We start from the raw sequence: 17,028 nt of genomic DNA, 5'->3' as shown, positions 1-17,028 counted from the left end.
ATTTACAATGGCAATATAATTTTTTATTGCTATTATTTGGAAGCAACAGTATGAAACATTTTGTGTGAAAGCATTGTGTTGTTTGAAGTCTATTGAAAATATATTTATCCAAAAATACAGGTTTTCATTTTACCCAATCTCTACCCTTCCCCAATCCATACTAAATTTAAGTTCTTTGAGAATTTTTCCAAATAAAAGGAAGATTTTGTCTACTTTTAAGATCCTGAAGTTCTTGAGTATAATCTCCCTCCTCCCGTTTTTTAAAGAACTGAAGAGAGAACAAAACAATTCCTCTTTTGATCATTTCTGTAAGCACTTTTGAAACTTACAATAAGTTTCTGATTTATTTATAAGGTACTATAATAAGGTACTATCATAATCTAATTTATAATAAGGTACTAATTCAGCCAGATAATTGAATGCTCTCCACCCCATACTATTGAACCTATAGGTTCTGCATTCTCATATCTAGAGCGCTGACCACTCCATTTCTCTTGCGTAAAGTGAGCCTTCTCCACCTAGGTTCCCTGCTCCCTGAACACAAGGGCAGCCCCGCTTTTTACAGTACACCTTATTTAAGCTTTATATCAGTTTTGTGAGAAAGGAGGTATCATTTCCACTTACAGATAAAACCTGATTTTTGTTGTAATCACCATGACCTTTTTGTGATTTTTCTTTCAAGTTAAATTGGGCAGGACCTGTTGGAGAGTCCAGATGTTGATGCCTTGAGGTTAGGATCCATACTTGACTCAGCCCCTTTTTTTGACACAGATTAGGCAGGTTTACCTGCTCGTGTAGCTTTTGCCAATTTCTTATTCAGCTTCTTTTGAAATATCTTCTCATTTTGAGTGTGTGTTACCTGCCTTTTCCTCATTTTACATATTCTTTTCTTTGCTTGTTTTTTTGTTTTTGTTTGTTTTCTGTTGTGTTTTTTTGAGACAGGGTCTTGCTCTGTCTCTCAGGCTGGAGTGCAGTGGCGTAGTCTCTGGTCACTGCAACCTGCACCTCCCGGGTTCTTTTTTTTTTTTTTTTTTTTTTTTTTTGGTGAGATGGCGATTTACCGTTGTTGCCCAGGCTGGAGTGCAATGGCATGATCTCAGCTCACTGCATCCTCCACCTCCCAGGTTCAAGTGATTCTCCTGCCTGAGCCTCCCGAGTAGCTGGGATTACAGGCATGTGCCACCACGCCCGGCTAATTTTGTATTTTTAGTGAAGATGGAGTTTCACCGTGTTGCCCAGGCTAATCTCGAACTCCTGATCTCAGGTAATCTGCCTGCCTTGGCCTCCCAAAGTGCTGGGATTACAGGCGTGAGCCACTGCGCCCTGCGCACCTTCTGGATTCAAGCGATTCTCGTGTGTCAACCACCTTGAATAGATGGGATTACAGGCGTGTGCCACCACCTGGCTAATTTTTGTATTTTTAGTAGAGATGGGGTTTCACCATGTTGGCCAGGCTGGTCTCAAACTCCTGACCTCAAGTGATCCACCCTACTCAGCCTCCCAAAGTGCTGGGATTACAGGTGTGAGCCTCTGTACCCAGCCTTCTTTGTTTTTAGTTTTATTTTAAGAAATTCCTTTAAAGTTCATGTTAATGTTTGAGCTGTAGTTCTCATGGCATGGAGATTTTATGAGCAATAAGAAAATCTATTAGGATATTTTAGTTAATGCTTGATTTTAAACGTGGAGATAAACTTAAGTGGAAAATATGAGAAGAATAAAGAACATGGATTTTCTGTTATTCAAAGAAAATAAAAAAAATTTTTTTTGCATTTAGCAAAATCTATTTTAAATGTTTATGGCAAAGTAACAGATAAGCCTCCTTTTCCACATTTGTCTAGTATATTATAATGAATGATCAGACTGATTTGTATGCAAAGGGTAGGAGTATAGAACTCCATGAAGAACTTCTCTAGACCATCTCTTTCTTGTTTGCACTTGTTCCTTTTTTAGTGTGTGGATCTGAGTTGTAATGAGCTAAGCGAAGTCACATTACCAGAAAACCTGCCTCCCAAACTGCAGGAGCTAGACCTGACTGGAAACCCTCGCCTTGTCCTTGATCACAAAACCCTGGAACTACTGAAGTAAGTATTCTGTAAAGCACTGTATCCCCATCATTGTCCACTGGCAGTGGGCTTCATATCTCAGTGAAAATGGGAAACAAAACATGAAGCATCATTGACTTGTTAGCTGTGTTAACACACATAACAGGATATACAAGATGCAGGGAAGCAATGAACAACCAGGATGTAACTTAAATCTCAGTAGTCACTGATAACGTGGTTGTGACAGTTAATGCAAATGTTAAGGAAGGATTTTAAAAGAGATGTAGGGAAAACTAACAGTGTGGCACTGAAATCCAGGTTTTTTTAAATAAGACTAAGGATGTGGAGTAGGTAGATCCTACCAGCAGTTAGATCTTCACGGTATGGGAAAGAGTTCATTGATGCTGTTTCATTCTTGATATTGATAAAGAATTAGTGGTTGGAGTTTTCTATGTAAAACCTTAAAGGTCTGCAGTAGGAAAGATATCTTAATAAGAATGTTCATCATAGAACTCTAAATAGTCTATTAAGAATTAAATAATGTTCCACAATTGAATATTACAAAGCCATTTAAAATTATTTAGAGTTATATCACTAACTCAAAAGATCTTTACAGTATATTAAGTGAAAATATTAATAAAATTAACAAAGAAGTTTTATAGTATAATTCAATTTTTGCAATATAAATTTGTGTGCATTGGGTATATGTACATGTGTATGTACACACACCTAGAAAATGCCTAAAAGGATATATAACAAAAGTTAAAGTGGTGTTATTCTCTGGATAATAGTATTATGGGTAGTGTTTATTTTCTTCTTTAAACTTTTCTGAATTTTCAGAATTTTTTGGGGTATATCAGATCAGTAGTAGTTTTAAACATTGTCATACATTAGTCATTATGCATGCCATATATGTTTATTCAATGTTGGAATATTTGTTGCTGAAAGTCATTTTCCATTATTTTAAGAAAATCAGTAAAAAACAGTAGATTTTTGGTGAATGGTCCATTGTACTATCCTAGGCTGTAGTGCAAACCAAAGTTTGAAAAGCACTTAAAGTGATTCCTGGATAGAATGGGCCTAATTAGTGCCTAATTTGTTGGCATTTTAAGTACTTAATGAGAAAATTAATTTTGATGCATAGTTGAAAAACACTGCCTGAGTGTCCTGAGGAAGGCGTAGAGAACGAGGTTCTCTCCATTGTTGATCACGTGTATGAAACCTTGGCCTAAACCCCTCCATCTGTCCAGACCTATGAGAAAAAAAATGGCCTACATGATCTTTAAGGTGCTTTTTAAATTCAAGAAAATAATGGATTATCAAAATCGGTCATCTTTAAACAGATAGCTTTTGAGTATTTTTTACATGTAGGATACAGACATTTTTGAGCATTCTTTACAAATAAAATTTAAAAATAATTGCACCAAAATATGTTAATAAATGGAAGTAGCCACTTAGAGGAAAATTAAAGTTACATTCTTATATCACACCAAAATCCAGCTGAAATAGTTGAATCTGTAAAATTAAATGATTTTCAAAAATAATAAGAAATCATGTGAATATCTTCACAAGTTAGAAAAAGACTTTTTAGGCCAAGAAATGAAGGGATTAAGTGGCAAGAAAAGAAATCAGTACATGTAGGTTGGTTTTCAATATTCACATTGCATATGTTTACATGTAAATATACTTTTTATACATTAAAGTGTTAAATGTCTATTTCCTATTTCAGAAACTCTCAAGAATAAATATAAATGGCAAATGACAAACTGGGAAGAAAAATATGAAAAAAGCTTTAATATACTTACTATAAAGTGTTCTTATAAGATAAGTACTTATAAGAAAAGTACTCAAACAGAAAATAAACAAAGGACACTAACATTTAACAGAAGCAGTACAAATAGTTACATGAAAATATGTTCAAACTTATTAGTATATCAAGTAAATACAAAATAAAATACTTGAATAACATTTTCCCCTCAAACTGGTGCTGCTGAAGGACCGTAATTTGGTATTACACTCTTCTTAAAAGCAGTTGCCGTACTGTATCAAGCTTTTTAAAATATTCACGTACTCAGACCAAAGTGTCCTATAGCAAAAAATTGTAATATTCTTAAAATGTTACCTTCCGTTTAACATCTGGAAGGCTGTGAATTCTTAATGACTTGGAAGATTTTCCGTATATTATTTGCACTTTTACAGGGTTGGTTTATTTGTTTTATGTGAGCCGGGTAAGTGCATATGAGGACTCTTCTGTGAGATTGAGCTGTGGTTCACAGAATTCTCTGACTCATTAAAAGATATACAAGATGGCCGGGCACAGTGGCTTACGCCTGTAATCCCAGCACTTTGGGAGGCTGAGGTGGGTAAATCACCTGAGGTCAGGAGTTTGACACCAGCCTGACCAACATGATGAAACCCCATCTCTACTAAATACAAAAAAATTGGCAGACAAGGTGGCGCATGCCTGTAATTCCAGCTACTCGGGAGGCTGAGGCAGGAGAGTCGCTTGAACCTGGGAGGTGGAGGTTGCAGTGTTACGCTATTGCACTCCAGCCTGGGCAACAAGAGCAAAACTCCATCTCAAAAAATAACGATATACAAGAGTCAGCATTCAGTTCACTTCGGATAACTGCTCAGCCGCACTGTAGAAAGAATTATTTGTGTGCTGGGGAGAGGGGGCAGTTAAGAGTTGTTTTTTTTTTTTTCCTTTAATAATCAGGTTAGGAAATTGAATTATTTCTCTGAAGACTTTGTGTTCTGTAAAAATTATAAATGCCTTTAAAAATGAGCCTTCACTTTTCCCGAGACTTCAGGATGGTATCTAAGAGCCTTAGGATATATCTTAAGAAACCTATTGTATTGCGTACTGTTTTAGATGGATAAAATTGAGTACCAGGTCATATGGAGAGCAAATAATGGAGAACTGTCCTTTTTTTTGTTAATGCCTCTTTTATTTATAGAATTGAAAACTTTGAAAAGAAGATTTAGCTCTAGGCTTATTGTAAAACAAGGTATTAACTTGATTTGGGAATTTTCTATTGACACTAGATTTATGTTTTTCAGGATAAGATGGAAAGTAAATGTTTGCTAGTAATTGAGAGTAGAAACTTTTCTTTAACCATGTATTTTTAAATTTCAGAAAAATTGCCACCAGTTATTTCTAGATTCAAAGGGAATACTAGGTAGATATTGATTTACTTTTTAAAGCTTTAACTGGTTCTTAGGAAAGATATATAGTATTTGTTAGATTTGGGAGTAATGAGTACCAACAGATAATTTTAATTCTTGTGGTTATGACCAAAACTATGTAGGTGTTGCTTCAGTTGTCAACAGATAGTACATATACTTTTCCTCTTGTTTAAATAATAATGAGGGGGAAACTTAGTGGCAATTTACGAGTAAGAGGACTTATTTCACCTTGTGGTAGCCAGCCTTTTTAACAGACTACTTACATCTGTTAATAACTTCCTGTTTAGAGGCACAGAATGCTTTCTAGAGGCTGATTTTTATTTATTTTATTTTTATTTTTATTTTTATTTTGAGACAGAGTTTCGCTCTTGTTGCCCAGGCTGGAGTGCAGTGGCACAATCTTGGCTCACCACAACCTCCACCTCCCGAGTTCAAGCGATTCTCCTGCCTTAGCCTCCTGCATAGCTGGAATTACAAGCTTGCACCACCATGCCCGGCCAATTTTTTGTATTTTTAGTAGAGACGGGGTTTCTCCATGTTGGTCAGGCTGATCTGGAACTCGTGACCTCAGGTGATCCGCCCACCTTGGCCTCCCAAAGTGCTGGGATTACAGGCATGAGCCGCCGCACCCGGCGAGGCTGATTTTTAAGAAACGCTATATGAGAATTTATCCCTTTAGTGTTTCTGTCTTGGGTCCTGTTGGATCAATTATGGCATATGAGGGCTGAGGTGAGGTAAGAAATCTCCCAGTTTAAATACATACAGTTAACTTGTAATTTATTAAATACCCCTCATTTACTTTGTAATTTTATGTATATGTTTTATTTTATGATATTAGTCTTAGCATACTTGGCTATACCCGTGAGGAGAGTATTGGAAGCTGCAGGGAACTGCAAGTCCGTGATAGTATTTGGAGGGATTATATGGACAGAAATTGGATTTGGAGATGAATATTGCAGAATTATCTCACATCATCTAAATGTATTATAATTGTGGCTTAGGTGTTTTGTTGTTGTTCTCTCTGAGTATTCATGGTGTAAGAATACACCCATCCTAATATTTAAGTTTTGTTTTCTCATGCCAAGGCTGAGAGCTGTGCTTGTCATTCTCAGGAGAGAGCAGTCATCTAATGTAGAATGTGTGAAAGTCTCTAATAGCTGCTTTATGATGCTCATTAAAAGTAATTTTCATGCTCTGTATGTATGCCCCTTGGTTTTCATTACAATGAGTAGCTGGTTCTTGTTGCTGATAAGTATTCCAGACACATTAAACACAGTAAGAAATAGTAAGTACAGAGTGCTTAACAGGTATTTTTTTTATTTCTCGGATAAAGATAGCAATTTGCACACATTTGGTTTTAATGATTCCTGTTCCCTCCCTGTTTCTCTTGTTAGTAATATCCGCTGTTTCAAGATTGATCAGCCTTCTACAGGAGACGCTTCTGGAGCCCCAGCTGTTTGGAGTCATGGTTACACTGAAGCTTCGGGGGTAAAAAACAAGTAAGTCAGATGAAACTTCAGAGGAAGAACTACCTCCTGCCTGTCTCACTCCTTTAGTTGGGTAGAAAGAAACTCAGTGCTGTAGCACACACTTTTCTCATGTAAAATTTCTTTGAGTATTCCAGGTTTCCCCAGAGTGAGGCTCCCTCATGACTTGTGTTTGAACATTAAGGGAAGGCCCTGTTTGGAATCACATAGTCTCCCTTAGTAGGAGTCGTTGCTAGGATACAAGGTAACTGACACATTATATCTATGTAAGACTCCAGTGTTTGGAAACAGCCTAGGTATTGAAATGCATCCCTGCTCCTTTGAAAAGCCCCTTTATCTTTCTCTGACGCTTGTTTACCAAGCAAAACAGAGATAGTATTAAAGGAGAAGTAGCTTAATTGTGCATATTTAAGATCACTCATGTTTTTGACTATGGAGCTATTTTTACAATCTAAATTAGATTGACAGGAGTTTGATGTCCATTGCCTGTAATGTCATCTGCTTGTCTTGCCACCAGGACTTGCCCATCTTAATATCTTTTTCTTTTCCATTTTCCCCACCCTCCCCTCTCTTAGATACAGATGTTGATTTTTCCTGAAAAATGTAACCAGGCTTTTCAGGCTTGCTTGTATTATATGAAGAGGTGCTAATAATTAGTACCTAGACAGGTAAAGAATCCTATAAATTAGAATGGTCATAATTTAATTAGCTGAAGTATAAGAACACAGAAGTCTGAAAGTAGGGGAAGAACAGAAAGTGGAGGTAGATCTAATAATAGCTAACATTAGTATTCAACCCTGGGCACACATTAGAATCGGTAAGGTAAAGAAAATTTTTTGAAAGTCTCCCAACCTAGACTCATTAAATCAGAATGTTTTAAAATCTCCCCCAGGTAATTCTAATATGTGTCTAGGCTTCAGAACCACCGACTAGCTGAATACTCTTCATGGAAAATAAAAGGTTTGGAATTGTTGCTGCCATTCTGCCTGCTTTTCTTTGGGACAGAAAACAGCACCAACTCAAATTCTGGATCTGATACATTGATCTTTTCCCCATTCCCTAAGGTGTCATTTGGCCTTGTGCTCTCTAGAGAAGAGTTAACAACTCTGTTCTCTTTGCTCAGAAAAGGCAGAATAACCTAAGGAGATGTGCCTTAGTTCTGCCTGGGCTCCAGCTACTCCCTGATTTCCATGGACTTTGCGCAGTATGTCATTGTGTTGGGGCAGAGGGGAATTCGTATATTCTTTAGCGCACTCAAAGTTTCTTTCTGGAGATCATTACTTTTTAGATCAAAGGATCTTTTATGTCTTCCTTATAAACACCGGTATGTGAAACTGCTCATTTCTGAACACTAATGTGAAATCTAAGATTAGTTTTTAATATCTCTGTGTATTAATGTCTATTATCTACTCAATGTGTCTTAATGGAGCAAGTAACCAAGTAGATCTGGGTGGGCTTTTCGGCATAATTCCCCCTTCCACAATTGTGTCACATAGTACAATTTGTGGACAGCAAAGTGCACTACAACCCTTTGAATTGTTCTAAAGTGAACACACCTTCAGACTACCACCTGCATCCAGAAATAAAAAATGAAGAGTCATTGAAAGATATAAATAAATAAATAAATAAATAAATAAATAAATAAATAAATAGAAAATGGACAGCATCCCAGTAGTCCCAGGCTATGCTTTGCCCTCACTTGATATTTCCCCTTGCTTTTTTTACCCTTTGGTTTTGCCAATAAAGGTTTCTCGAGAGCTTTTTGTTTGTTTTTTTGGTGTTTTTTGTTTTGTTTTTACTTTGTTTGCGTTGTCAATGGTCATTTAAACAAGCAGTTTGCTGCTTGACACCTTGAAAGAAGGGGAAAACTGTGGTTGTCCTCTCTCCAAATCTCAGTAGACATCTCTTCCTCCTTTGGGGAAACCCAAGAGGGAACTACAGTTGGATAATTAGCCTCTTTTTTTTTTTTTTTTTTTGAGATGGAGTTTCACTCTTGTTGCCCAGGCTGGAGTGCAGTGGCGTAATCTCAGCTCACTGCAACTTCCACCTCCTGGGTTCAAGTGATTCTCTTGCCTCAGCCTCCCAAGTACCTGGGATTACAGGCGCTCGCTACCATGCCCGACTAATTTTTGTATTTTTAGTAGAAATGCGGTTTCACCATGTTGGCCAGGCCAGTCTTGAACTCCTGACCTCAGGTGATCCACCTGCCTCAGCCTCCCAAAGTGCTGGGATTACAGATATGAGCCACTACTCCCAGCCTAGCCTCTTCTTTAGATTAAAAACCAAACAGGAAACTTCACCAGAAAAGAAATGCTGAGAATGATCACCACTGTACTTAAGAAAAAAGAAAGAGAGGAAAAAAAACTACGTTACTGTATTTTTTTTTCCTCTTTCATACTGCCTCATTCCAGCTAGCTAGGGGAGCCTACAGAAGGAAGACGGAATAAAATGACTTTAAAATTTAACTTTGCCACTAATTGCCTTATAGTTTTGGATAACTTGTTTTTCTTAATAAATAGAGGCAAGAATTTCAAAATATTGAGATAGAAGCCAGACTACCTGGCTTTGCACCTGAGTTCTATACTTTCTTGCCATGTGACCATGGGCAATTTCTCAGTCTCTCTTTAGCTAAAATAAGAAATAAGAAAAAACTACCTATTCTCATGGTGTTGTTATAGGATCACGTGAGTTAATATGTATGACATACTTAGAACAATGTGTGCCATATAATAAACCCTATTTAAGTGTTAACTACTAATATTATTGATTATAATGGTCATTGCTATTATTATTTATCCCTGAACTCCTTAAAGGGAGGGATTATATTTTTAAGTTTATATATCTGGTATGTAGTTATGATACATAGCAGGTGCTTAATAATTTTTTTCTCTTTATATATGTAAGAAGGTATACTCTATATTCAGTAAAATTCACCCTTTTTAATGTACAGTTCTGCAAGTTTTGGTGAAAGAATATCATCATGTGTAACCACCACTACAGGGTATAGACCAGTTCCGTCACCTACCAAAATTTACCCCACGCCCCTTTTTGTCAATTATTCTCCCCAACCCCTGTCCTTGGCAACTCCTGATCTGTTTTTTATCTCATTGATTTTGCCTTTTCCAGAATGTCCTATAAAAGGGAATTATGTAGTATATGGCCTTCTCAATCTGACTTCTTTCCCATCACATAATGCGTTTGAGATTCATTTGTACTATTGTATGTGTCAGTAGTTTGTTTCTTTTCATTGCTTTTTATTCCTAGTAGCATTCCATTGCATGGACGTATTATGGTTTGTTTTTGTTTTACCCATTCACCATTTGAAGGATGTTTAGATTGTTTCAAGTTTTTAGCAGTTGCAAATGAAAATGCCACACGTTGCAGTTACATACAGGTTTTTGTATGAATGCTTGTTTTCATTTCTCTTGGATAAATGCCTAGGGATAAGGATTGCTGGGTCATATGGTAAGTGTGTATTTACTTTGGAAGAAGCTGCCAAACTGTTTCCAAAGTGCCTGTATCATTTTGCACTCCCAACAGCAATGTCTTAAGAGTTCCAGTAGCTACACATCCTTACCAGCAGGTGTTATTGTCAGGTTGCTGTTGTTTTTTCCATTTTAATAATAATATCTCATTGTGGTTTTAATTTACATTTCCCTGCTCTTTTCATGTGTTTATTTATCATCCATATACATTCTTTGGTGAAAACTTGTTCATTCACAATCAAATGTGATATTAGCTCTAGGTATTTTTGTAGACACCCTTTATCAAGTTAATTCTCTTCTATACAGAGTTTGCTAAGATTTTATAATGAAATCTTAGTTTTTATAATAAACAGATAACACATTTTGTCATAGGCTTTTTCTGTGTCAATTGAGATGACTGTATGGTTTTTTTTTTCTTCTTCAGTCTGTTGATGTGCTTAATTACATTGATTGATGTTAAAATGTTAAATACACTTTGCATTCCAAGTGTAAATTCACTTGGTCACAATGTAGTATCTTTTTTTTTTTTCTTTTTTTTGAGACAGATTTCACTCTTGTTGCCCAGGCTGGAGTGCAATGGCGCAATCTCAGTTCACCGCAACCTCCACCTCCCAGGTTCAAGCGATTCTCCTGCCTCAGCCTCCTGAGTAGCTAGGATTTCAGGCATGCACCACTATATCCGGCTAATGTTATATTTTTAGTAGAGATGGGGTTTCTGCATGTTGGTCAGGCTGGTCTCGAACTCCCGACCTCAAGTTATCCTCCCTCCTCGGCCTCCCAAAGTTCTGGGATTACAGGCGCGAGCCACCACGCCTGGCCTGAAGTATTATATTTCTTACATGCTGCTGGGTTAGATTTGCTGTTAATTTGTTGAAGATGTCTATATTCCATAGTGGATATTGGTCTGTAGCTCTCTTATGATGTCTTTGATTTTGGTATCAGCGTAATGCTGGCCTCATAGAATGAGTTGGGAAGTGTTTCCTCATCTTGAGTTTTCTGGAGGAGTTTGTATAGAATTGGTAATATATCCTTCTTAAATATTTAAAAGAATTCACCAGTGAAGCCATCTGTGCCTGGATTTTTTTTTAAACCTACAATTTCTTTAAATAGGATTATCTCTTTCTTCTTCTTGAACAAACTTTGGTAATTTGTGTCTTTCAAGGAATTTGTCTGCTTTATCTGGTTTTCAAATGTATTGAATGTATTGACATTATGCTTTTTTTTTTTTTTTTTTTTTTTGAGACAGAGTCTCACTCTGTCACCCAGGCTGGAGTGCAGTGGCACAATCTCGGCTCACTGCAGCCTCTCCCTTCTGGGTTCACGCAATTCTTCTGCCTCAGCCTCCTGAGTAGTTGGGACTGCCGGCGTGTGCCACCATGCCCAGCTAATTTTTTATATTTTTAGTAGAGATGGAGTTTCACCATGTTGACCAGGCTGTTCTCGGACTCCTGACCTCAAATGGTCCGCCTGCCTCAGCCTCCCAAAGTGCTGGGATTACAGGCATGAGCCACCATGCCCAGCCCATTGTTATGCTTTTAAAATCTGTAGAATCTGTAGAGATATGCCTCCCCTCTCTCATTCCTAATATTGGTAATTTATGTTTTCTTTTTTCTGATCAGTTTGATTTGGTTTATCAATTCTATTGATATTCTCAAAGAACTAGATTTTTTTTTGTTTTATTGATTTTTCTCTATAATTTTTCTGTTCCACATTTCTTATGTTTTAAGGGGTTTTTTTTTTTTTGGTTGTTGTTGTTATTTTTTGAGACAGAGTCTTGTTCTGTTGCCTAGACTGGTCTTAAACTCCTGGCCTCAAGCGATCCTCCTGCCTTGGCCTCTCAAAGTGCTGAGATTACAGGTGTGAGCTATCACAGTCAACTGCTTTTCTTATTTTTATGATTCCCTTCCTTCTTGTTTTGGGTTTGTTATGTACTGCTTTTTCTAGTTTCTTTAAATGGCAGCTTAGATGATTGATTTGAGACCTCTAATTCTGTAATATGAGCATTTAGAGTTGTAAATGTCTTTCTAAGCAATTTCGCTAATATCGTTGGAGAACATGCATTGTATGACTTGAATCCTGTAAACTTATTTGGACTTGATTTTTTGTCCAGAATCTTACCTATCTTGGTAAAAGTTCTGTGTGCATTAAAAAAAAAAAAAAAAAAATTGCTGTCAGGTGTGGTGCCAATTAACTCAAGTTGGTTGATATTGTTGCTCAAGCCTCCTACCAATTTTCTGTCTACTTATTCTGTTGATGATTGAGAGGCTATGAATATGGATTTGTCTGTTTCTCCTTGTAGTTCTATCAGTTTTTGCTTCATGCATCTTGAAGCTCTGTTAAGTATGTAAACATTTAGAATGATGTAGCCTCTTGATGAACTGACCCCTTTGTCATTATGACTCTCTTTATTCCTGTAATATTCTTTATTCTGAAATATACTTTGTCTGATACTAACATAGCCATTTCAACTTTTTTTGGATTAACGTTAGCATGGTATACCTTTAAAAAAAATCCTTTTACTTTTAACCTATTTGTCTCATTTAAAATGGATTTCTTATAGGCAGCATATAATTAGGTCTTTTTTTTTATTCAGTCTGAATTTTTTGTCTTTTGGGTAGTGTTAAGGCCTTTATATTTAATGAAATTATTGATATGGTTAGGTTTAAACCTTCCACCTTACTATTGTTTTCTATTTGTGCCGTCTGTTCTTTATTTCCTTTTTCCTTTTTCTTCATTCTTTTGAATTATTTGTTATGATTTGATTTTATCTTTATTCATTCTTACTCTACCATGCGTCTCTGTGTGTACATGTGTGGTTTGTTTAGAGTTTATAGTGTGATCTTTAACTTACCACTGTTTACCTTCAAGTAGTGGTAATGTCATTTCACATATAAGAACCTTGCAGATATGTACTTCTTCTCCTGTCCTGGCCTTTATGCTGTTGTTGTCGTATGTTCTGCTTCTATCTATGTTATAACCTCCAAAATACATTACTGTTATTTTTACTTTAGTTATTTTCTAAAGCAATGTTTCTCAACTTCAATACCATTGACATTTTGAACCAGATAATTATTTGTTGTTGCCTCCCAATAATTATTAGAATATTATTGAATATTCTATTGAGAATCACTGTTCTAAGGTGATTTTTAAAATAAGAAAATCAGGCTGGGCACAGTGGCTCATGCCTATAATCCCAGCATTTTGAGAGGCCGAGGCGGGCAGATCACTCGAGGTCAGGAGTATGAGACCAACCTGGCCAACATGGTGAAATGATGTCTCTATAAAAAATACAAAAATTAGCTGGGCATGGTGGCGAGTGCCTGTAATCCCAGCTACTCGAGAGGCTGAGGCAGGAGAATCACTTGAACCCAGGAGGCAGAGATTGCAGTGAACCAAGATCACACCACTGCACTCCAGCCTGGGTGACAGAGTGAGACTCCATCTCAAAAAAAAAATTTTTTTTTAAACATAAGGAAATGTTTCTGTTGACTCACCTGGCTGTCATTATCGTTGTGCTTCATCATTATCGTTGTGCTTCATTCTTTTGAACAGGTCCGGATTTCCATCTGGGACCGTTTTCTTCTACCTTAAGGATTTCCTTTTCCATTTCTTTAGTGCCAGCCTGCTGGTGGTAAATGCTTTTATTTGTGTATCTGGAAATGTCTTTTTTTCCCCTTAACTTTTCATAACTATTTGTACTGGCTTAGAAATCTAGGTTGTTTTCTAGTTGTTTTCCATTGGTACCTTCAAGGTGTTGCTCCACCGTCTCCTACCAGGTTTCCAGGGAGAAGCCTGCTGTTGGGCACAATCCTGGTTTCCCCACTCTACCTTCCACCTTTGTTCCTGGTTTCTAGCAATTTGATTTTGATGTGTCTCAGTTAAGTCTTTTTCATGTTTCTCTTGCTTGCAGTATCTGTAGGTTTATAATTTTCTTCATATTTGAAATGTTTTCAGCCATCAACTCCTCAAAAGTGTTTTCTGTCTCTTCTTTTGAAGACTCCAATTCCCTGTAGTATATGAGGCTGTTTGAAGTCATCCTGCCACTCACCAATATCCTGGCCTTATTTTTTTTTTCCAGTCTTTTTTTTTTTCTCTGTTTCATTTTGGACAGTTTCTGGGACACAGTTACTTGGAAACAGTTTGATTCTTTTGAGTTTGGGGTGGAGAAAGTCTCCAAATTTTCCACAGGTGCGGGGAACCACTGTCCTCCTCCAGTGCACTAACTGGAGACTCTGGTCACCTTGTCCTCCTTCAGCCCCCAGCTCTATCTCCTCAATGCACAGACCACAGCCCTCACCTGGGTCTTCCTCCCTGTGCTGCAGCCTGGACGCTTCCCCAGGAGAAAGCTGAGCGGGAAGCAGGTTCTCTCCAGGATCACTGACCTGTGCTCTTACTGTCCAGTTGGGGTTGGTTGGTTTGTTTTTCCTGCCTTTTAAAAAAGTTATTTGAAGACTGGGCATAGTAGCTCACACCTGTAATCCCAGCACTTTGGGAGGCTGAGGCTGGCAGATTGCTTAAGCTCAGGAGTTGGAGACCAGCGTGACCAACATGGTGAAATCCCATCTCTACTAAAAATACAAAAATTAGCTGGGCGTGGTGGCGTACTCCTGTAGTCCTAGCTACTCAGTAGGCTAAGGTAGGAGAATCGCTTGAACCCTAGAAGTGGAGACTGCAGTGAGCAGAGATCACACTACTGCACTCCAGCCTTGGTGATAGAGGGAGACCCTGTCTCAAAAAAATAAAAATAAAAATAACTTTTGTAAAGTCATTTGAGGTTTTTTCTATATTTGTGCATGTTTTTCATATAGGTTTCGTCTATTTTTCCCAGTGTTTTCATTGTCTATTTTGGCTGGATGTGGAGATTCTCCTTAATAACTGCTTATTGAATGAATGTGTAGATACGGATTCCTAATCTCTTATTTCCCATGACTCTTTTTCCCCTTCTGTCACTGACATTTAAAAATAAACTCATCAGAAGAGAAGCACGTAGGAAGGCATGTGTGAAGCATAATTTGTGCTCATCCTTCTCTGCTAATCAAAATTTGCTGATAGAAATTAGCTGGAGTCAGTTTACCTGCCCTTAATCTGTCTGGAGTCATGAAGAAAGAGACAAAACTGAGATAGGGAAATCTTGAAATAAATAAGCACTGGGCTGGGCCTGGAGCAGGAGGATGAGTGGACTCAGCACAGAAGTGTGGTTGCCTTGCAGGTTGTGTGTCGCAGCCCTGTCGGTAAATAACTTCTGTGACAACCGCGAAGCCCTCTACGGTGTGTTTGATGGAGACCGGAATGTGGAGGTGCCCTACCTTCTCCAGTGCACCATGAGTGACATTTTGGCTGAAGAGCTGCAAAAAACAAAAAATGAAGAAGAATACATGGTCAATACATTCATTGTCATGCAAAGGTAAAACTCAGAGTTCCTGCTTACCTGCTGTATGTTTTTTTGCTCTTTGAGTGTGCATCTTCTGTGTTTTGACTATGAGTACCAAGATGCATTCAGGCAAGTTTGGTGTTGCCCAGGCATCAGGAATGGTGCTCCAGTTTGAGACATACTGATGTTCATATAACTTTGTGGAAGGCTCCGACAATGACAAGGAATTAGTTTCTCTGAGAACTGGACCTCACTGGCCTTTATTGATTGCAGATTTTCATCAGATTGTTTGCAATGCCATTTCTCCTCCCAAATCATGTGAGCTCTGGAGGCTTTTTCGACTTTCTGGTGTGGGGACCTCTCTTTGAAATGGACCGTTTCTATCCTAGTTTCTTGGCCCTTATGAAATACTATCACTGGTTTGCGGTAGTGCAAACCTTTGTTAAATCAAGATGGTCAGATTTTAGCTCAAGAGTTAAATCATTCTTTATATTTTGTTTTCCCCTTTATTAAATGTTCAAGACAGTGTTACTGGCAGAATCCTAGGCCATAGCCTGGAGTTTCCACCAGCAGCAGAGTTTTAGGTTGCTGTAGAAATTGTGGTATATTGTTTGTAACTCTTAGATGAGTGAGGATTCCCTCATTCAAAGAATTGTTCATTCTTATCACCTTCATGGCTTTCTAGGTGATAATGGAATTGCCTGTCTATAAATATTGTACTGCAGACTCGCTCATGTGGGACCCAGGAGTGATCAGTGTACTGGAACTTGAGGTCATGATAACAGTCATGGTCTTTTGTCCTTATCTGTTCTTTCTCTCCCTTGATACTCTGCCAGAGCAAGTAGCTTTGTTAAGGGGGTAGAAGAAGTGTCTGGGGAGGAGTGTTCAGAGCAGCATTTACAGTGATACCTACGTCTCAAATGGTTCCTCTCAGAGAGCTTGGTGGAGGCAAGCCTGGGGTGGTTCTTGCTGCTACAGTCACCTCTGACTTTCAGATTCTCAGTGAGCATGTACAATTAGCAATTGAACAATAATGACTAATATCCAGCAAGCCCTTAATATGTACCAGTCATTGTTCTAAATTTTACCTTATGTGTCATAAATTGTTACCAGTTAGCGGAGTAATGTTACTGAAAGTGATGTACAGAGAGGTGAAGCACAGTGCCTACGGGCTAGCAGGTAGTGCAGCCAGGACCTGACCTCGGGTTGTAAGACTCCAGAGGATGTTCTAACTAGCAGGCACATCAGCTTTCCTGGTTTTACCACCCTTTTGTTCTAGAAAAACATCTAGCATGTATCATATGCACACACATACACATGTGCACACAGACCAAAGCACAAACACATCCCTTCACAAACCCCAAGAGGTCTGCTTTTTATGCACCTTCAAGCACTGGGTAAGAATTAAACACTGAGAACCCCAATCTCGGATTACTTGCTATACTTTTTACGAA

General features: G+C 37.9%; 1 protein-coding gene across 1 annotated transcript in view; it reads left to right on the top strand.

The window, feature by feature from the left end:
- PHLPP1 (PH domain and leucine rich repeat protein phosphatase 1) overlaps nt 1-17,028 on the top strand; it is a 266,455-nt gene that overhangs the window by 243,200 nt on the left and 6,227 nt on the right. The window contains exons 13-15 of the mRNA XM_008013868.3: nt 1,951-2,081; nt 6,626-6,730; nt 15,413-15,607. Of these exons, the coding sequence (XP_008012059.3) occupies nt 1,951-2,081; nt 6,626-6,730; nt 15,413-15,607 (431 nt within the window). The remainder of the gene's footprint in view (nt 1-1,950; nt 2,082-6,625; nt 6,731-15,412; nt 15,608-17,028) is intronic.

Source organism: Chlorocebus sabaeus, chromosome 18 (assembly GCF_047675955.1).
Source record: "Chlorocebus sabaeus isolate Y175 chromosome 18, mChlSab1.0.hap1, whole genome shotgun sequence".
NCBI classification, from domain to species: Eukaryota; Metazoa; Chordata; class Mammalia; order Primates; family Cercopithecidae; genus Chlorocebus; species Chlorocebus sabaeus.
Note: the sequence above shows the minus strand (reverse complement) of the source record. Positions and strands in the feature narration are given on the sequence as shown.